We start from the raw sequence: 22704 nt of genomic DNA, 5'->3' as shown, positions 1-22704 counted from the left end.
ACAGCACACCAACATCAAAACCTCATCCCCACTGTGAAACATGGCGGAGGGAGCATCATGGTTTGGGGCTACTTTGCTGCCTCAGGGCCTGGACGGATTGTTGTCATTGATGGGAAAATGAATTCCAGAGTTTATCAAGACCTTCTGCAGGAAAACGTACGACCATCTGTCCGCCAACTGAAGCTCCGCAGAGTTTGGGTGATGCAACAGGACAATGACCCAAAGCATACAAGTAATTCAACAAACCAATGGCTGCAGCAGAATACGCCTTCTGGAGTGGCCCAGTCAGAGTCCTGACCTCAACCCGATTGAAATGCTGTGGCATGACCTTAAGAGAGCGATTCACACCAGACATCCCAAGAATATTGCTACACTGAAACAGTTTTGTGAAGAGGAGTGGTCCAAAATTACTCCAGATCGTTGTGCAGGTCTGATCTGCAACTACAGGAAACGTTTGGTTGAGGTTATTGCTGCCAAAGGAGGGTCAACCAGTTAAGTCCAAAGGATCACATACTTTTTCCTCCCTGCACTGTGAATGTTTACATGTTATGTGCAATTAAACCATGGCAACATCTAATGTTTGTGTAGTATTATGTTCAGCAGTCTGTGTTCTTCTATTGTTGTGACTTAGATGACGTTCAGAGCACATTTTATGCCAAATTCATGCAAAACTCCACGTAATCCCAAGGGGTTCACATACTTTTTCTTGCAACTGTATATAATGCACCGCTAATTATCACCAATATTAGGAGTGGTATTTTTTGGAATAAGTTTTACATGGCATTTTAAAGTGGCAGCTGATTGTATATAATATTGAATATTTAAAAGTATCAATTGCCGCGGTTTAGTGCTTAACATATTTTTAAGAATCACTCTATAAAATAATTAGTAGAGAACCTGCCTACTTGAAAGGACTTTTTTCAGGTTCCTTGTCTGATATGTTTCTTTTAGGAACCTTTTCCTTGGTAGCCAAATTTGGTTTTGGGTCTTTTCTTTGTTATTATTTGTTTCACTGCTTGTTGAGTTTAGGTTGTCGATCTTGCTTCGTCTGTGGTTAAATGCTACTTTCTATGTCAGGTCATTCCTCTCTTGTTGATCAGGTTTGTCTTGATCTTGATTATCAGGTGTCTTCCCTCCTGGTTATGTTGCAGGTTCCCTTTTCAGGAAGGGGTTTTTGCCTTATGCAGGCCATAGATGGGTTGAAAATCGGTCGATTTTTCGGCCGAAAATAAAATCGGCCGATTTTTGGATCGTTAGTGGGCTAAATGTTGGGCTGTTTTTCGGTATTTTGGCAGATTTTTTTTATCGGTAAAGTTGGAAAAAAATCGGCCGATTTTCGCGGCAATGGTGGGCAAATCGGGCGATCTTTTACCGATAAAAAAATCTGCGCATGAGCAGTGACCTGCAAGAGGAAGACAAAAAGAAGAAGAAGAGGATGAAGAAGAAGAGGATGAAGAAGAGGATGAAGAAGAAGAGGATAAAGAAGAAGAAGAGGATGAGGATGAAGAAGAGGATCAGGATGAAGAAGAGGATGAAGAAGAAGAGGAAGAAGGAGAAGGGGAAGAGAAGAAGAGGATGAAGAAGAGGATGGGGAAGAAGAAGAGGATGAAAAAGAAGAAGAGGATGAAGAAGAGGAGGAATTCCAGTCCGGCAAAAAGTGTTGCAACATTGTATCTATTTGTTTCCAAATAAAAACATCTGTATCCTAAATGGATACAAATAGATACATTGTTGCAACCGCTATAAATGTCAAGGAACTGTCAAAGAAATAGCGGAGCTCTCTGCAGGGACTCTTTTTGCCGGCTGTAGACGGGATGAAAATCGGCCGATTTTTTTTTTTTTTTTTTTTTTTTTTTTTTACCATTGCTGGTAACGTCGGCCGCTTGAACGACCGATTTTTCATTTTCTTTAAAGAAAAATTGGCCGATTTTCGACCCATCTATGGCCTGCATTAGGCTTCATGTACACTGCAGCTGATAAACTCACATTTAGGCTCTTTTTTTTTTTTTTCAGCAGCCCTTGAACTCTCCATAATGTTTTCCTATGTGTCCATGTACACTATGTCATTTACAGGCGGTTGAGTTTACAGTCGTTTTTTTGAATGCACCAGACGTGCGTTCAGGAGTGGATTTTATCAGCGTTTCAAACGTCAAACGCTTGTAAACGCGGCTAACCATGTTTATAACCTTTTGCATTCGGAAATTTTTTTTAACTCTTCCATTTCCAGATGCTGTCCAGAGCCTTTTTTCATCATGAAGAATGCAAGCAAATTGTTTTCCCGGTACTCAAATGGACCTGATACACCAAACTTTGAGGTTTCGCATGAAAGAAAATGTTAGACACAGCTGCAATAATTTCTGCACAGAAATGAGCTGGAACACATCCAAACACCACAAAAAAAAAAAAAAAAAAGACAGCTAACCTCAACAAATACTGTTCTCTCTGCTTCTGCTCTCTTTTTCTCTCAAAATGTCTGAAATAGTTTAATTTTTTGCTGTTTTCAGTGCATTCTGGGCATTTTGGAAGGTCTCCTGATATCTTTAAAAGACACTTCTAAATGCAAACGTTCATAAACGTGGTATGCAAACGTGGCTAAATAGACTTTTTTTAACCTACGTTTTCCAGCAGTTTCCATCTTTCAGAAGTGTCCCATGTACACGGAGCCTTATTCAGTGTCCGATTCAGGCATTTGCATTTCAGATGGCTCTTTGGCTGCTTGCAGCCCTTAGATCTGTTTTGTGGCTCATGTTAGCTGATGTTGCTGTTTTCCCACCCCTCAGTCTGCTTTTGGGTGTCCTGACAGTATATGACTTGCTGTGTGTCTCTACACAGACTCCACACATCTGTGTTTAAGATCATGCTCTTGGTACTGCTTGCTACATACTGAGGCATGCTGGGCAGAGGAGGGTTTTTTTCCTGGTCTGTCCTACAGATTTTATTTGCCAGTGTCCAATATTCCTGTAGCAGACAGCGTAACCTGACATTATATTAACTTCCTGTGACCCTCAATGGACTCCAGGGAAAGAAAATGTACAATCTGAACAAAACACTATTTTCAGTGATCTAATGCAATAAATGTTTGTAAATCCACATGTTGTATTCCGGATGTCGGACCTCAGATGACGTCTTTGATGCTTTGAATTGGGTTAGGGAACTCTTCCCGTACAAAGTTTATTATTCGCCTCAGGAAATTAATATGTGCATGTCCAATGATTCATCCATTTGTACTGCTTGCTCTCTGAACATGAAAGTCTTTATTTTAATAAGAAACAAAATTAGGAACTACACATTTACCCATCCTCTCTTTCTTCTAATTAAAGTGTAACTTTTTATGATGTCTGAAATTTCAAGTCATTTTGTTGGTTTATTTTGATAATTGTAGTTTGTTTCCAGGATTTGTGATGGGCTAAGTACATAACGACTCAGTGTGTCTTTGGTCAAAATTTAAAACCATATATTCAGTTCCATATTCATTGTATTTCAGTTATTTCTAGCCTACACCTATAAATCTAAACGATCTTCAAGTTTGAAAACTAATTTATGAAGAATTCCAGAAATATACTTCCTTGAATTCTGTGACACATTTTGACTATACCCTGTGAGTATACATTGCTGTGCTGTTACACCTTTCCCAGAGCCTGCCTTCAGAACTACAGAGAGGGGGAGTTTTGGGAGGCAGAGTCGGTACCGGAATCACTGCTTGCAGGCAGCAAGGTACCATGGGATATGTATTCTTTAGAAATTGAAAGTAAACAGCAGAGGAGAAGTTGTGGAAAGAGATGGCCAGCAGACAGGCAGCAATCACAGCATGAAAATAGTTTTTTTTTAAAGTAAGCTTATATTGATTTATCAAAAATAACTATTGTTGTATTGCTATTACAATGTTGATATTAACAGATTTTATCTATAAATGAATCCAAGTTTAAAGTGGTTCTAAAGTCTCAAGGTTTAATTCTATGCCTGAAGGTGAAAAACCTTCTGTGTGTAGTAGCCCCCCCCCCCCCCCCAACACTTTCCTGAGCTCCCTCTTGTTTCAGGAATGTCCATGAGAGCCTCTGTTCTCCGGGAACTCTCACTTCTAATTGACAGCAGCGAGTGAGCCAATCGGGAGAGGGTGGGGCTGATCTGTGGCTCTTTGTATGAAAGGATACGCAGAGCCGCGGCTCAGGAGCTCGGGTGCCCCCATAGCAAGGTATTTACTATGTGGCACATAACAGGAGGGAGGGGCCAGGAGTGCCAGTGGGGGACCTGAGAAGAGAAGGATACGGGCTGCTGTGTGCAAAACCGTTGTGTAATCAATGTATATACACTATATTGCCTTAAGTATTGGGACACCCCTCCAAATCATTGGATTCAGGTGTCCAATCACCTCCATGACCACAGGTGTATAAAATCAAGCACCTAGGCAATCAGACTGCTTCTACAAACATTTGTGAAAGAATGGGTCCTTCTCAGGAGCTCAGTGAATTAAAGCGTGGTACCGTGATAGGTTGCCACCTGTGCAATAAGTCCATCCGTGAAATTTCCTTGCTACTAAATATTCCACGGTCAACTGTTAGAAGTATTATAACAAAGTGGAAGCAACTGGGAATAACAGAAACTCAGCCACGAAGTGGTAGGCCACATAAAATGACAGAGCAGGGTTAGCGCATGCTGTGCAAAAGTCACCAACTGTCTGCAGAGTCAATAGCTAAAGATCTCCAAACTTGATGTGGCCTTCAGATTAGCACGACAACAGCGTGTAGAGAGCTTCATGGAATGGGTTTCCATGGCCGAGCAGCTGCATCCAAGCCTTACATCACCAAGTGCAATGCAAAGTGTTGGATGCAGTGGTGTGAAGCATGCCGCCACTGGACTCTAGAGAAGTGGAGACATGTTCTCTGGAGTGACCAATCACACTTTTCTGTCTGGCAATCCAAAGGACATTTCTGGGTTTGGCAGTTGCCAGAACAGTACTTGCTTCACTGCATTGTGCCAAGTGTAAAGTTTGGTGGTGGGGGATTATGGTGTGGGATTGTTTTTCAGGGGTTGGGCTTGGCCCCTTATTTCCAGTGAAGGGAACCCTTAAAGCGTTAGCATAAGAAAACATTTGGACAATTTCATGCTCCCAACTTTGTGGGAACAGTTTGGGGATGGCTCCTTCCTGTGCCAACATGACTGAACACCAATGCACAAAGCAAGGTCCATAATGACATGGATAAGCGAGTTTGGGGTGGAGGAACTTGACTGGCCTGCACAGAGTCCTGACCTCAACCTGATAGAACACCTTTGGGATGAATCAGAGCAGAGACTGCGAGCCAGGCCTTCTCGTCCGACATCAGTGCCTGACCTCACATGCGCTTCTGGAAGAATGGTCAAACATTCCCATAGACACACTCCTAAACCTTGTGGACGGCCTTCCCAGAAGAGATGAAGCTGTTATAGCTGCAAAGGTGGGCCAACTCAGTATTGAACCCTACGGACTAAGACTGGGGGGCCATTAAAAATCACATGTGTATAAAGGCAGGCGTCCCAATCTTTTTGGCAATATAGTGTATATTGTACTTGTAATATGTTTTGGCATTATGAATGGAATAGCAACACTTGCTGGTACTACAATTTATTGGTTAGAGTAAGGGGGGATGAGCAGGTTGTATAGTTAGAAAATTATTATTATTATTATTATACAGGATTTATATAGCACCAACAGTTTGCTCAGCGCTTTACAATATAACCGGAGACAATACAGCAACAATACAGCTCAATACAAGAGGGATAGGAGGGCCCTGCTCCTTGGAGCTTACAATCTAAGAGAAAAGGAGTTTAGTGAGATCAGGATGGGGGTGGACCAGGGGTGAGACGGAAGGTGTAGGGCAGGTGTATGGTGTTTTTGTTTAAGTGGAGTTGTCCTCCTCAGAAGCCCTGATCATCCGCCAGTATAAAGGTTGTGATCGACTTATGTACAACCAGACTGTTGGGTTTATTTCTAAATGGTTATTGTCATCCGCTATCTGCAATACTGATCATTGTATTCTGACAGTGGGGAATGCTCCCTGTTGTCAGAACACGGTACTACAATGGCAAGGATTCCCCCACCACCTCAAATGTGTGGCTGGGGGGAATTGGCTCATTTTTTTCTTTCAACCCGCTGGTTGAACAAAAAAAATGATACATGTATGGCCAGCCTAACTCTTCAGACTGCAGAGTCTTTTGCAGATTGCATTGCCTGTAGTGTCTTGTATTAGCTCCTCCTTCTGTTCCCTATTATTCTATTACTTTATATTGTTGCTGGCAACACTGAGAAGAGTGTAGAACTGTGTTTTAATCTTTTACTTAGAGATTGCTTTAAGAGGACATTAAAATAAAAGCTGTGTAAAAATATTTAGTCATTCATTTTTGAGAGATGGCACCATAGTTTAAGTTAGAGATATTAGTCGCACCCTAATAGCTATATTGGGTTTTGAATTTATTGTAGCCACTTTTGCTTTATCTGCTGGGTGAAGATCTGAAATGTGAAACATTTTGATTTGAATTTGAAAAATTTAGTAGTGTATACTCTTCTGTAAGTTTGTTTTCCAATTGTACCTTGATGGGAGCTCTAATTAAGTCCGAATACAGAACAAAAGGTCTTGTTGTGCCAGCTCAAAGTTTTATTATTAGAGAGAAAGTAAATGTGAAGCTGTAACAAGACTATGGACATTCAAGTAATTCTACAATCTGAATAAGCAGTATATGAGCTTTAATAAGAGCCATCACCGATCTCTATAAGTGCAGACACTGGAGTAATTCATCCTCAAAGTTCATAGCAAAATCTCTCAAGTTGGGTTTTAGTCTGTTCTCTTAGCAGTGATTTGGCAACATTCCAGCCTTCTAACTTAAAGCAGGTTAAATTAGAAAGAATGCAAACACTTTCTTTGTTGTTTTGGAGTAAGAGATGGTACCTTTGGGGAGGTTTCCCTTCAGTTCCTGCCCCTTAGGCACAACAAGAAGTAGAAGATATCCTCTAAAGTGCAAAAACCTAATTTCTATCATCTCTATCCAAAACTAAGAAAAAAAAGTTGAAAGCAGTTGCACTTTAAAGTTTAACTATACTTTTTTTGTTCAGGCAAAAAAAAAAAATTATCTTAGCATCTTATACTCCCTTTCATAATGCTAGCCCCTCCCCGTTCCTCCTTTCATTGCTGCCATGACATTTGATTCTGCTTGGGCTTAGAGGCTTAGAAGCTCACAGGCTCCCAAAGACCAAGAAGTACCACAGAAGATGTAAAGGTGGGGGAGCACTGTAGAGCTGAGTAGGAGGTGTTCGAGAGAAGAGTTGGAAGCTCACTGTGCATGTTACAATCTGATCTACCAATGTTGGCTGTACAAAGATTGTATGGTCAGATGGTAACGTGTACGGTAGCCCTTAGAAGCGGTGATAAACACTGCTGAGACACGTGTACCTACAGGTAAGCTTATAAAACTTACCTGTAGGTACAAGGAGTATCTCCTAAACTTGCACTGTTCAGGATATATTCTTTGTTTCTTCAGCTGGTGACGTCACCGACACATGTGCTGTAAAGGGTTGGCATATTCATGCCGTCCCTTCAGATCTTTATGCCATGGCTGTTAGGCTATGTTCACACTAGCTTTGTCAGCAGACGTCAGACAGGCCTTTGGGAAGCTTTTTTAACGCTGCTCAAACGCCTATGAAATATCTGCACATGACATCACACAGTGCTGTTCACACTGAAGCATTAGCGTCGCATCGTTGCGTCGTGGCAAAACTGATGCCTCATGTCAAGTCAGGATGAGTTAAAACCTCCCATTCAAGTCTATGGTGCCGCTTCTCAAACGCCTGGCAGGCATTTGCGATGCGGTTGTGGAGCGTTTAATACCATTTAACTTCATTCTAGGCGTTTGTGGTGCGGTTTTAACGCTTGGCAAACGCCTATCAAATGCCTCAAAACTGCAAATAGGGCATTTGGGGAGCGTTAAAAATGCTTCCCAAATGCCTGTCTAACGCATGTCAAACGCTATAAGGGCGTTTGACAAGAGTTAGAAATAAAGACAAATGTGAACGAGCCCAAACTCCCATGCACTTGCGCAGGAGTGACGTCATCGTGGCTTGACCATTAAAACAGTCAAAGTCCGCGAACCCAGAAGGAAGATCGGGTGAAGATGGAAAGCCCTGTCAACTGTGCCACTGGAGGGCTTCATTTTCAGTTAATTATTTCATAATGTGCTAGTGTGCGATGCATACTAGCACATTATGATATTACCTTGCAAGAAGAACATTTTTTAATTTTTTTTGTGGAATTTTACTACTGCTTTAACAGATTCTGTCACTATGCCCTGAATGGATAAGTTCGCAGGATCTTTTTTAAAATACAGCTGTCTTGTCACCAGTTATAGCCCCAACTACGAACATCCGAACTCGAGACTTGTTTCGGCTGGGCTACACTGACTTTAGGATTGGCCACTGAGGCAGCCAGGTAGCCTGCAAAAAGCATTTTTCAAATTCTAAAAAATCCGCATTGGGGCTGCCCCCTGGGCCTTTCACAGTATATCCAGGGCTTCCACAACCCATTGAGGTACCCTATTTAGTGTGTGGTGGGAGGTCCTAAATAATGAAATTTCAAAAACAAGCATTTTGTCACAGTAGCAATGCTTTCAAAATGCCCATCAGCAGCAAATCATGAAGTCATTGATTATCAAGCAGAATCTTCATTCTAAACTGAAGTTGGTTTAAAAAAAAAAAAAGTTTTCTTTGATTAGGACTTTCCCTTAGTAGATTTGCTTGTATCAGAAAAGAGCATGAATAAGAAGTCCTAGATGGGATTGGTTTTGCAGTATCTGTCTCAAGCCATGCAGCTAACACAACTGAACAAGGGCTTTCTTTTGCTTGCCTTGATTTAGTTCTTCTTCACCTCTGATGCCATCATTTTGGGTCCATGCTTGTTGCAGCTTTGTGTTCGTCTGTCTGTTCGTGACAAGTCTGCTGCTGTACATTCACATAGAGCAGTACAGTACTTGCCAGTGGCAGTCTATCTGTGTTATGGGGAGCCTGTAGCAGACATAAAGTGCAGCCTGTTGTAAACTGCTTAGTGGGAGCCTGCCAAGAACGCAGCAGACAGAACTAATTGGGGAGAAAAATAATTTTGGTGCCCTTCGCCTTTCTTCCTTTCCATTTTTTTTACTAGGATTATGTTAAAGTTAACTTTTTGTATATGATTTATCTTCTTTTATTTTTTTTTTATGCATGAATCATTTTTTAACTTTGTGTTTTGCACTGCAGGTCACTGAACACTTCCACATGGAGGCTGGCACAGACCCAAAGTCAAGACACGCAACTCATCACTGTGGATGAAAAACTGGTGAGTTTTCTTTTCCTCTAGCTTCATCTTTCCTTGAGGGGCTCTGTCTGTGCAGTGGGTGCCCCATACTCTTCTAGGAAATCTTGGATGCACAAGGCAAAGCAAACATTGCTGGGACAGGGGGAAAAAGGAAAGTTTGCAGTGTGCAAACAGTTAACTTGAAAAGCAGACCATGTCATAGTTATCTGTCAGTGAGCCTGTGAACACTAAACATTACCATAACACTATGCTGGCACACTAATTGTGTGTACACTATGACCATCCGACTGTAGCAGCTTATGTACTGAAACTGGCAAATGGGAATTTAAGCTTTTGTTTGCAAGTTTTTCTTTTCCGTACGTCATCTATAAACCATCTTTAACCCCTTATGTAACCATTAGCAATCTGGCAAATTATTGCAAATGTGGTGAGCCTAGGGACTTTGTTTTTCTTTTTTTTTAGAGGACATATCATTTAAAAGGAAATTGTCAATTAAGCACAGCACTTGTTTAGAAGAGTCCGATGGAAGCTGGCTCACAAGTAGTAGTTTAACTGAGCTTATTTAGTGTCATTGCCCTGGAACTAGGATGTGATCTTTTAGGCAGAGAGAGTCAGATTTAAAGCTATACTAAGGGTTCTTTTTATTTTGGTAAAAAAAACAAACGTCTATACTTACCTGCTATGTGCAGTGGTTTTACACAGAGCAGCCTGGATCATCTTCTCGGGTCCCCCGCAGGCTCTCCTGGCTCCTCTTTTCTGTCGGCTGCCCCCATAGCAAGCAGCTTGTTATGGGGGCACCCGCTGCTCCGTGTGTCTATTCACACACGGAGCTGTGGCCTGGCCCCCCCTCCCCTCATTGGTTGACTGGCTGTGATTGACAGCAGCGGGAGCCAATGGCTCTTGCTGGCTGTCTCAGCCAATGAGGCAGAGATCAGGGACAGCTGTTGTGTACATCGCTGGATCTCAGTGGAGCTCAGGTAAGTATTGAGGGGGCTGGGGGCAATGCAGCACACTGAAGGTTTTTTTACCTTCATGCATAGAATGCATGAAGGTAAAAACCTTGAGCCTTTACTCTCTTATTTCTGATAATTGTAGAAGGCAAATATATACAGATCCCTAATAGATTTTTGGTTGCCAACCATTGCACCTCCCAAAAAGTTCTCTTAGGTTCTCTGTAAGCTGTTTTTGTATTATGACAAAAGGTCACAAGAAGGTGGGAGTGGGGGAACTGACCAGGCCATTTCTTGGGATACGGCGCTGCATTACTTTAACTGACAATTGCGCGGTCATGCAACACTACACCCAAACGAAGTTTACATCCTCTTTTTCCCCCCACAAATAGAGCTTTCCTTCGGTGGTATTTGATCGGCTGTGCGGTTTTTATTTTTTGCACTATAAACAAAATAATACCACCAATTTTGAGATAAAAACAATATTTTTGACTTTGCTATTAAACATCCAGTAAAAAAGTTAAAAAAAAAAATTCAAATCTAGGCCAAAATGTATTCTACTACGTCTTTGCTAAAAAAAAAAAAAATTCCCAATACATATAAATTAATTGGTTTACATAAAAGTTATAGCGTTTACAAATGGCGGTATATATACTGGATTTTTTATTTTTTAACTAGTAATGGCAGCGATCAGCGACTTATAGCAGGACTGCGGCGGGCATTCTGACACTGGGGGAAACTGACTTGGTGTCACTGACATCCCCAGTGACACCAATACAGTGATCAGTGCTAATAAGCACTGACACTGTACTAATGGCTCTGGGCAAGAAGGGGTTACTATGTGGGAGATCAAAGGGTTAACTATGTACTGTTTTACTATGGGGGCTGTGTATGTGTGTTTCACTGTAAGCACACTGCTTTGCATGGCTCTGCTATGTAGGGCCATACAAAGCAGTGTGCAGGAGCTGACGGGAGAGATCTGTATTGTTTACATACAGGTGTGTGTCCCGTTGGAAATCCTCGGCGATCGTTGGGTGACTGCAGGGAATCACCGGCCAGGACCCAGTAATTGACAGCCAAGGCTGCAAATGGCGGAGCCACGCGCGCACGCCCCCTTCCCAGAATTGCTAATCACGCAATATTTCTGCTATAGGGCGGCGAGGAAGCGGTTAAAACAGTTTATTGATATTATTCATTCTTTCTCTGTATCTCAAATGCTTTTTTTTTTGTTTTTATTTTGAACATATGACCAGCGGCAGATGACTAGAAGCTCCGCCTGCCACTTTTACCCTACAGACAGGCTGGGGAAGAGCTGTGTTATGTGACAGCTGTATATCGGATTAGGAAAAAGGTACTTAATGTCTTTTTAAATGAAGATAATTAGGGTTGTACAGATATCGGTATTGGTGCTGATACTAAACATTTGCACTTAAGCAAATCCTCAGACACCCTTGCCTTACCTGAAACCGATATCCTTGTCTTACAGAATATACCTATACAGAATGAAAAGGCTCAAAACTCACTGCAAAGAATCGCATGTGATTTGAACAGGAGTGCGATTTGAGCCATTCGTTTTGAGTTTTCTTGGGTCTTTGGCCATTACTCTCTAAGGTGGTGTACTGCGCTCCTTTGTCATGGTTCATACGTTCTGCGTGAATCTTCTGGGATGGCCACCTTTCTCCTTTTGTGTTCTTGGGTGGTGCCTACTGCTGCCAATCTTTTCCATTGGATCCGCAGGTGTTTGCCATAAGGGGGTGGGAACCTCCCTTCCCTGCTACAGTGTGTTCTGACATCAGGCGTTTGTTTCGCAAGTTGCAAGCGGTTGTCTGTGCACACATTTATTGCATTCTGTATGGTTAATGTTTTGGCATCCTCCATTGCTAGTTCTGGCCGCAAAGTTTGCAGCCGGCTGTGTGAGACTCTTGGGACCCTTTTGAGGTGGTTTAGAGTGTTGGCATGTTGCCCTGGGTTTTCCCTCCATTAGTTGGTTTGCTCTCCGCTCGATGTGGCACTGCTTGTGCACATCACTGTTTGGTTATGGATTAAAAGATAAGTTCATCTTTTAATAAAACATAATAAATGCAAATTTTTTTTTCAGGCAGAAAAATGTGCATTTATTATTTTTTGTTTCTGGAGTCTGTAAAGCATTGCACCAGCAATCAGCAGATGACTGATGCTATGCAGGTCTCCTGCAGGCCTGTCAGTGTATCTGTGTGCCCGTACATCTCGTACGGGCAAGCAGATACTTAATGGCAGGAAGACTCCATGAACTACCACAGCAACATGGTGGTTCATTGAGAATTACAAGCCAACAATCGCAAAGGTTGTTTGAACTTGTAGTGTCCTCATTCAACGGAGATATGGGGGGGGGTGCGGGGACCGGTCCATTCGTTACATGTTGCACCCTGAATATGGGTGTAACATGTAACAAAGGATGAACTTATCCTTTAAGAAGAAGCAGCTCTGTGTCTGTCTCCGTAAAATCGCTTTCTCTAAGTGCATTGAAGGACACAGCCCCCACCCCTCTGTGGAGTCGCTCCTTTGACACTGCTTGTGACTGACTGGCGTCCTATAGCAGAGAGGGGGTTTTATGCCCAGGGAGGACTGCCCACAGGAGGAGCAGAATTTTTTTTCTTTCTGCCTCGTGTCCTTCTGTAGGTGAGGCTATAAAACCTGTCTGGGTATGGATTATGAAGTATCAGCTGTATCCGTCAATGAACTCAGAGAAAGGGATTTTAGGGTGGATACAAAAAATCCTGTTATCAGCACGTCCAAGTGTGGCAGTGTTTCACCAGAAAAATTGCTTGATGCGTGTTAACGTACGTTATTGTTAGTTGCATCAACCGCTTGAGCTTTATTTAATTTCAGTAGCCAGAATAAATTATTATTCTGGCCAATGAAATGAACAGCCAGTCGTTTGATGCTCCTAAACTCGTGAAGTCATGTTTGAAAGCATCAAGCGTCTATTTCTGCCAAAACAATTGCAGCCAGGAGGAATGGCATTTAGGAGTGCTGATGCCCTGTGTGCATGGGGCCTTACAGTGTTACCCATTCCTCTCTGAATGCTTATCTGCAAGAAATCACAGGGGACTATACAAGGGTAGATTGAATTACTATCTAGAAGTACATTTAAGCAAGGAGCAGGGCCCTCCTAATCCTCTTGTATTGAACTGTATTGTTGCTGTATTGTCTCCCGTTATATTGCAAAGTGCTGAGCAAACTGTGTTGGCGCTATATAAATCCTGTATAATAATAATATTTTAACCAACAAATGAGAGTAACTTGGGGTCTTGCAGATCTTCCTACTAATGTACTACTCTATTAGTCTAAATTTTGTTTTACAAATATGGTTTTACAAATATCGGAAGGACCCACTTACATGTTAATGGGGTCCTGGGTAATTATCAAATCTCACCACATCTGTTGCAATCTGGTCTTGTTCAGCTTCCGATGTTGCTGATGTTAAAGTGTATTTTGATTTTGGCAGTCAAATTTGAGAGAACTCCACTAAATGTTTGCATTCCCATTCACACAGTATACCACAGTACAGGCAGGGTAATTATGACAAACACAGCTGCCCAGCCCCCCTCATAGAACAGAGAAATAGTGAGATTTTTCAGTGTTGGCATTCCAGAATAAAATATCTAAAAAAAAAAAGGTAGTGGTGCACTAAAATGAAAATTCTGGTGCTGAAACCGAAAATTCAGGATGCACTTGGCCGAAAATGGAAAACCAAATGTTTGCGTATGTGGGGTGGAGAGGATCCAAATTTTTTTTTTTGTGTTTTTTTTTTTTTTTTTTTTTTTTTTTTTTTTAGTTATGATTTTATTGCTATCACATAGGGGACCAATAGTCCCCTATGTGATAGCAATGTAAGTGACATGACAGGTCCTCTTTGTAGGGGGGAAGGGGTGGTTGGATGGGGCAGTGTGTTCAAGAAGGGGGCAGGAGAGGAGCAGTGTATACAGTGAGGGAGCAGTGTATACAGACAGGCTCCCTCACTGGCCACTGCTATATGTCATTGCTGGTTTTTAAATGCTATTACCAGCTTTTTTTTTTCTTCACTATAGCTCCAAGAAGGAGCTGTCATTCACACCATATACCAAATACCATAATTTCCACTCACCATTGGCGAGCAGGCAAGTGGAAATTTCAAGGCCTGCATTACATTACATCGCTTCGAAAGTTGTTTTCTGTCATTTTCTGTCACGAGTATTTTCGTAACTTCAGTAACCTCTTCATTTTCAATATGAGACTAGCATGTAAAAAAAACATTTGTCTGATATTCTCATCGTCTGTACGGGGCATTAGGCTTAGCCTTTAGAATATAATTGAAAGCTGTGTTAATATTGATGACTGGGTTTCTTCTTTTACTACACTTTTTTCAACTGACAGTTCCCTCTTGTATACAGATATTAGAAATAAATATGTTTCATCCTGCTAACCAAAGCAGATGATTGTGACATAAGCACAATAACTCAGGCACTGTTTGGAAGACGGTGTCTTACTGTGGTACATGGTGATATACCTGGAAGCACATCTTGTATTTGTCCTTGGCCCTCAAACATTTTACTTCACGAAAAGCAGGAAATAAGTGGAAAGGTACATAGAATGCTTTTTTATGTCTGATGTGTTAATGTGATGACATTTGTGATAAAACTTCCTATGCTTTGTGTCTCAATACAACTTGTGTGAGTTTACTGTCAAAAATGTTGCAAAGTCCAGCAAGTTCCATATGGTCGTGGGTTGTACTTCTTCACTGATTCATGGTGATTATGACATATATTAACCACAAGCCTACAGGGCACTTATACCCCCTTCCTGCCCAGGCCAATTTCCAGCTTTCAGCACCGTTGCACTTTGAATGACAATTGCGCGGTCATGCAACACTGTACCCATATGAAATTTTTATCATTTTTTTGTGACAGGGCTTTATTTTGGTGATATTTAATCAACTCTGGGTTTTTTATTTTTTCTTAAACCAAAAACCACTGAAAATTTTGAAAAAAAAGTTTTTTCTTCGTTTTTGTTATAAAATTTTGTAAATAAGTGATTTTTCTCCTTCACTGATGTGCGCTAATGAGGCTGCAGTGATGGGCACTGATAGGTGGCACTGATGAGAAGGCACTGATAGGTGGCACTGATGGACATTGGCAGACATCACTGATGGGCACTGATAGGCAGCCCTGACTGGCGCTGTTAGGCAGCCCTGACTGGCACTGTTAGGTGGCACTGATTGGCATTGATAGGTGGCACTAACTGGCACTGGCAGGTTACACTGAAAGGCAGCTCAGATGGGCACTGATATGTGACATTGATGTGCACTGGTAGGCACTGATATGTGGCACTGATGGGCACTGGCACGTGGCACTGATGAGCACTGACAGCTGGCACTGCTGGGGCTACACTGATCATCAGGGCGCACTGATCATCAGTGCTCTGATGATCACTGTACATGTCCCCTCCGCGGAATGCCAGCTCTCCTCTCCTCTCTAGCTGTCAGTGTGACATCTCGAGAGGAGAGAAATGCCAATAACCGGCATTTCTTGTTTTACATGTGACACAGAACACCGCCATTCGCCGCACTGCACGCTCCGGGAGCCGAGCATGCGCGGTTAGAATGGGAGGACGTCATATGACGTCCTCCCAGAACGAGAGAACCACCTTGCGGCCGTCATATTACTATATGGCGGGCGGGAGGTGGTTAAAGTGGTTGTAAACCTCAGACCTGAAATATCAAAAAAACTTATCCCTCTATACTGTGTACTTGTCTCAATCCAGAGCAATCCAGAGACAGAGAAGGGAGCTCTAGCACACAGACTGTGATTGACAGCCTCAGCTCTGTTTCTGTATGCTGTGTGAAGGGGGGGGATCCCTTACCTCCCATCAGCTCTCACTGAGCTCTGCAGGGTGTAACTGCAGCTCCCTGCTTTCTGAACTTTCAGACAAGCTTTGTAAATTCTGGACTTTGAAAGGCTGCAGAGAAGAGAAGACTGCAGATTATTATTATTATACAGGATTTATATGGCGCCAACAGTTTGCTCAGCGCTTTACAATATAAAGCAGTGGTTCTCAACCTTTCTAACGCCGCGACCCCTTAATACAGTTCCTCATGTTGTGGTGACCCCCAACCATAAAATTATTTTCGTTGCTACTTCATAATTGTAATTTTGCAGTAGGAGGAATAGTGCCACGTCATTGGTGTCAGTGGGAGGAATAGTGCCCCATCATTGGTATCAGTGGGAGGAATAGTGCCCCGTCATTGGTGTCAGTGGGAGGAATAGTGCCCCCTTCATTGGTGTCAGTGGGAGGAATAGTGCCCCGTCATTGGTGTCAGTGGGAGGAATAGTGCCCCGTCATTGGTGTCAGTGGGAGGAATAGTGCCCCGTCATTGGTGTCAGTGGGAGGAATAGTGCCCCGTCATTGGTGTCAGTGGGAGGAATAGTGCCCCGTCATTGGTGTCAGTGGGAGGACTAGTGCCCCATCATTGGTATCAGTGGGAGGAATAGTGCCCCGTCATTGGTATCAGTGGGAGGAATAGTGCCCCGTCATTGGTGTCAGTGGGAGGAATAGTGCCCCGTCATTGGTGTCAGTGGGAGGAATAGTGCCCCCGTCATTGGTGTCAGTGGGAGGAATAGTGCCCCGTCATTGGTGTCAGTGGGAGGAATAGTGTCCCGTCATTGGTGTCAGTGGGAGGAATAGTGTCCCGTCATTGGTATCAGTGGTAGGAATAGTGCCCCGTCATTGGTGTCAGTGGGAGGAATAGTGCCCCGTCATTGGTGTCAGTGGGAGGAATAGTGCCTCGTCATTGGTGTCAGTGGGAGGAATAGCGCCTCGTCATTGGTATCAGTGGGAGGAGGAATAGTGCCCCGTCATAGGTGTCAGTGGGAGGAGGAATAGTGCCCCGTCATAGGTGTCAGTGGGGGGAGGAATAGTGCCCCGTCATAGGTGTCAGTGGGGGGAATAGTGCCCCGTCATTGGTATCAGTGGGGGGAATAGTGCCCCGTCATTGGTATCAGTGGGGGGAATAGTGCCCCGTCATTGGTGTCAGTGGGAGGAATAGTGCCCCGTCATTGGTGTCAGTGGGAGGAATAGTGCCCCGTCATTGGTGTCAGTGGGAGGAATAGTGCCTCATCATTGGTATCAGTGGGAGGAATAGTGCCCCATCATTGGTATCAGTGGGAGGAATAGTGCCCCATCATTGGTATCAGTGGGAGGAATAGTGCCCCATCATAGGTGTCAGTGGGAGGAGGAATAGTGCCCCATCATAGGTGTCAGTGGGGGGAATAGTGCCCCATCATTGGTGTCAGTGGGGGGAATAGTGCCCCATCATTGGTATCAGTGGGGGGAGGAATAGTGCCCCATCCTTGGTGTCAGTGGGGGGAGGAATAGTGCCCCATCCTTGGTGTCAGTGGGGGGAGGAATAGTGCCCCATCATAGGTGTCAGTGGGGGGAATAGTGCCCCATCATTGGTGTCAGTGGGGGGAGGAATAGTGCCCCATCATTGGTGTCAGTGGGGGGAGGAATAGTGCCCCATCCTTGGTGTCAGTGGGGGGAGGAATAGTGCCCCATCCTTGGTGTCAGTGGGGGGAGGAATAGTGCCCCATCCTTGGTGTCAGTGGGGGGAGGAATTGTGCTCCATCCTTGGTGTCAGTGGGGGGAGGAATTGTGCCCCATCGTTGGTGTCAGTGGGGGGAGGAATTGTGCCCCATCGTTGGTGTCAGCGGGGGGAGGAATTGTGCCCCATCGTTGGTGTCAGTGGGGGGAGGAATCGTGCCCCATCCTTGGTGTCAGTGGGGGAGGAATAGTGCCCCATTGTTGGTGTCATTTGGGGGAGGAATCGTGCCTCATTGTTGGTGTCAGTGGGGGGAGGAATAGTGCCTCATTGTTGGTGTCAGTGGGGGGAGGAATAGTGCCTCATTGTTGGTGTCTGTGGGGGGAGGAATAGTGCCTCATTGTTGGTGTCAGTGGGGAGAGGAATAGTGCCCCATCATTGGTATTAGTGACACCAATGATGGGGCACTATTCCCACTGACACCAATGATACTTACCTTGCAGACCCCTGCTCCAGCCTGGGCTCGCTCGCTCCCTCCCTCTCCCATGGTACAGACACTTAGCTGTCAGCTGTCTTCCTTCTCCGGCCGCTCTCCTCCTCTTCACTCGCTCGATCTTCGCGGTGCCGCTCGGCCCCTCCTCTCCAAACTCCACCTCCTTGCCGGTGATTGGCCGCCTGTGTGCCTGAGCTACAGTGCCGGCGGCCAATCACAGGCGAGGATTGATCTCGAGGTGTGTCCAGATGACAGGGGCGGCATGTCATCCCGCCCACACCTGGAGACGGCGGTGGCGAGGAGTGGTGTCTCGGTTCCTAAGACCATCGGAAATATGTGTTTTCCGATGGTCTTAGGCGACCCCTGTGGAAGCGTCGTTCGACCCCCAAAGGGGTCGCGACCCCCAGGTTGAGAACCGCTGATATAAAGGGAGACAATACAGTTCAATACAAGAGGGTTAGGGGGCCCTGCTCCTTGGAGCTTACAATCTAGGAGGGAGGGGCAGGTGGTACAAAAGGTAGTAACTGGGGGGGATGGACTTGTTGGAAGAGTAGAAGATTCCATTATTAGCTGAGGGCAGGATAGACTTCCCTGAAGAGAGAGGTTTTCAGAGATTGCCTAAAAGTGAGCAGAGTAGGCAATAGTCTGATAAATTGGGGTAGAGAGTTCCAGAGGATGGGGGAAGCTCTGGAGACAAGCATGGGAGGAAGAGACAAGGGAGCTAGAGAGCAGGAGGTCATGGGAGGAGTGGAGAGGAGAGTTTGGGTGATATTTGGAGACAAGATTGGTGATGTAATTTGGGGCAGAGTTATAAATGGCTTTATACGTTATTGTTAGTGTTTTGAATTTTATCCGTTGGGCAATGGGAAGCCAGTGGAGGGATTGGCAGAGAGAGGTGGCTGATATGGAACCGTTAGTAAGGTGGATGAGTCTGGCAGCAACATTCATGATAGACTGAAGAGGGGATAGCCTGCGATGAGGTAGGCCAGTGAGGAGGGAGTTACAGTAGTCAGTGCAGATAGACTGGTACAACCTATGTGGGAGGATTTGTTTCATCTCGGTTTATCACCTGAGGTCAGTCACTTCATTGGATATATGTAAGGGTGAACAACCATTTTAATTATGTGCTTGGAATCAACTTGTTAAAGAACTAGAACTGTGCTGCTGTCAAAAGGTGTTGACAAACATTCAGAAAAGCTGCCACCTTCACCTTCTAGACAAAAGTAAGTTCTCCAGAAAATGGAAACTTGCTGATACCAGTTTTTACTCTCTGGGAAAATGAAACAAATTTGATTGGGCATTGTGTCAGATTGTCCTCCCTTGGTTCTGTTCAGACTATTGCAATTTCACCTGCGTCTGCCATCACGCTGCTGTGCTTGACAATGCAAATCACATTCTCTATGGTGTCAATGTAACAATGTAGTAGCTTCATAAGTGGTTACATGTGCTTCCTGTTGATCAGGGTGGTCTTTGTATTGTTTTTGGATTGCAACATAACTTGTATACTAGCCATTAAATCCATTTCCATGTATCCTATATTAAGTTGTCTTTTTTTTTCATCCTATTATAATGGAATTTTGTTGTAAGAATGGACCTAGAATGACTAGGTAAAATGTTTGTTTGGCACCGATTTATGCTGCGCTTCGTGACACTTCCCACACCGTACTCATTTGTATTCCAACACAGAAAAATTCCTATCATTCTTTTTCATTATTATTATAACCCAAGAGCTTCACACAACTTCTGGGTTACACATTTTTGTTTCAATGCCAGGCTCGTTTGGAACTACAGTTTTATTGTTCTTTTATTCGGGGATATTCAAAATATGTACACAAAATATGTACAAGCTTTATCCAGGATTAGTTATGGGTTATAGATATCTAGTCATGGATTTAAGCATTTGTAGTGAGAACTTTACATGTTGATCTCAAGGTGGCTATACCTATGCTGGCCATCGACACACAATGAAGTTTGTTTCTTGATTAGCGGTCATGTACGCAGCTTAAGGGATAGTACATGTTTATACAAAGGAAGTAAGTGATGTTTACAACAAAACATTCTGTGCTTAAAATGGAGTTCCACTCAAAAGTGGAAGCTCCGGTTATTTGCATCCTCCCCCCTCTACACTGCCATATTTGGCACCTGTTGGGGTGGAGTGGATACCTGTTTTTGACAAGTACCTGCCCCCACTTCCAGCACAGTTCGCCACGGCAAAGTGAGCCATAAGTTTGGCCCCCTCCTTCCTCCCGCAGTCTCCTGGGAACCTTCACTGGACCCAGAAGACTGCCAGACTTTGAGAATGCTCAGCACGAGTCGCACATGCGCAGTGGGCACCCGGCTGTGAAGCCGCGAGTTGTCACAGCCTGGTGCCCACAGTTGTGATGCTGTCGCGGGGGAGAGAAGAGGCAGAGAAGGGACGGTGCGAGTGAGCACATCGCTGAACCCTGGGACAGGTGAGAGCGTGTGTGTTAAAAGTCAGCAGCTACAGTTTTTGTAGCTGCTGACTTGTAATAAACACAAAACTGACTGAACTCCGCTTTAAAGCTGATTTGAAGTCAAAAAGAGAAATGTTTCCAACTGATCAGAAACATCTAGAATTGTTAATTGTGCCTAAGCATTACCCGTGTGTGTGTGTGTGTCAGTCATTTTGTATTACATTTTTCCCATACCAATCTTCAGGAGAAGTAATTTTATATTTGTATCCCTATGCTGGCTGTGTCCTAAAAAGTACCCTAAAGCAGTATTAAACCCAAAAGCATACAGTATATAAATTAAATTGGTTCTTACTAGTTCTTTGATGTGATGGCTGCATGAGTTTTTTATTTGTTTTTTGTCCTTTTATTTTTACCTGGAGATCTAGCCAGTAAATCTGTTGTTTTTCAGCAGAAACAAGCTGTCCTCCGGGTGTAGCAGAGAGTTGAGACAAATCATTTACCAATGATAGTGGTGTTCCAATGGTCAGTTGCTGTAACTGCTTATAAAGTGTTAGCTGGAGTTCGGCTTCAATTTGTTAGTGTACCTAAATCTGCTAGTGCAGCTAACACTCCCCTTCCCCATTTTGACAATGCTGCTGTCCAAAAGGAGGTGTGTTACTGGCCAGATCACCAGGTGAAAACAAAGGGAAAAAGCTTAAAAAAAAGACTAATGCAGCCACCATATGTAATGATTGGTAAGCTGCAATATATTCAATTTTCTGGTTTTGGGTTTTATAATACTTTAAGTACAGTGTGAAAAAGGATTTGTAATGCTCTGTGCACTTTAAACAAAAATATAAAAAATATATACTCGCATGTCCTTCCCGATGCCTTGTCCTCACTGTGGTTCTTTTGACAGCCTTTGTTGTGTCTTGTAGTAACGTAGGAGCCCTAGAAAAATACACATTGTTTACTGGGGAGATCAGACATCCAAAACCCCTGGAATTGTGTTGGATGCTGAAAAATGTTTTCCAGCAATATTACTTGGAGAGGGAAGATCAGCGGTGTGGGCTGCAGAAGTAAAAGAACTTACCAGATTCTTGTTAGTCTACTTTAATTAAAGAGAACCTGTCCTGAGTGAAAGGGCTGCTGTAGTGAAATCTATGTAGAGGTACAACTAATCTGCATACTTGTTTGCATTAGAGACTCAAGCCAAAAGCTAGCAAAGCAGCTGATGTTTTAGGAGTCAACAATGGCTGTATTTCTTACAATTATGTATCTGTTACAGTGAATCACCTGTAACTACCTTTTAATATAACTCTGCTTGCTATTTTACAGTGACACTTCAGATTGTGTAAAATTGTGTCCTGGAGAAGAATAACTATTTGGAGACCCTCTAAACACATTCGATTTTTTTCTATTTCGGGCAACAGTTGCCCTTAAACATTTTCATCTTTCCTTTTCTTTGGACTTGCTGACTTGAGAACAGGTCTGATTTACTTTGAGCTGACTTGTAATTTATCATCACAAGGCAGGATCAAAGCCGAGTAAAATCACACACTTTTTTCTTATAGCGCGGTTTCTTTAGTTTAACCTTTCCGATTATGATAGTTGGAATACAATTATAAAAAATAGATGACATTCCAGTTCTAATTAGTAGCAGATTAGACTTTTGGCAGGTCTGTCTTAAAGTGCTCTGCTATGTGTGGTCTGTTATTTCATGTGCAACCTGATATTTGTGCTTGTTTTATTCCAAGCACAAATTTTGGTAAGCTTTCCAACTTTTTCTAATGGGTCACAGAGAATGCATATTTGTCATTGAGTTTTCAAACCATAGTCTTCATGATTTTAATTGTATTTGTTCTAGGTTTATCTGTCTATAAAGCTTAAAGGGAATAACGGTTTCACTCAGATAATTAATCACAAATAGGTTCTTTGAGTAAAACTGAAATCTGATGTTTATACTACAGCTTCGTAA

At 43.3% G+C, this 22704-nt stretch overlaps 1 protein-coding gene across 1 annotated transcript in view; it reads left to right on the top strand.

Annotated features, from left to right (window-relative positions):
* NDUFS4 (NADH:ubiquinone oxidoreductase subunit S4) overlaps window positions 1-22704 on the top strand; it is a 243777-nt gene that overhangs the window by 58874 nt on the left and 162199 nt on the right. Inside the window, exon 2 of the mRNA XM_089682682.1 lies at window positions 9257-9335. Coding sequence (XP_089538808.1) covers window positions 9257-9335 — 79 coding nt within the window. The remainder of the gene's footprint in view (window positions 1-9256; window positions 9336-22704) is intronic.

Source organism: Staurois parvus, unplaced genomic scaffold (genome assembly GCF_062004578.1).
Source record: "Staurois parvus isolate SC_StPar_1 unplaced genomic scaffold, SC_StPar_1.0 ptg000294l, whole genome shotgun sequence".
Classification (NCBI taxonomy): domain Eukaryota; kingdom Metazoa; phylum Chordata; class Amphibia; order Anura; family Ranidae; genus Staurois; species Staurois parvus.
This window is presented reverse-complemented; position numbering and strand designations above follow the sequence as displayed.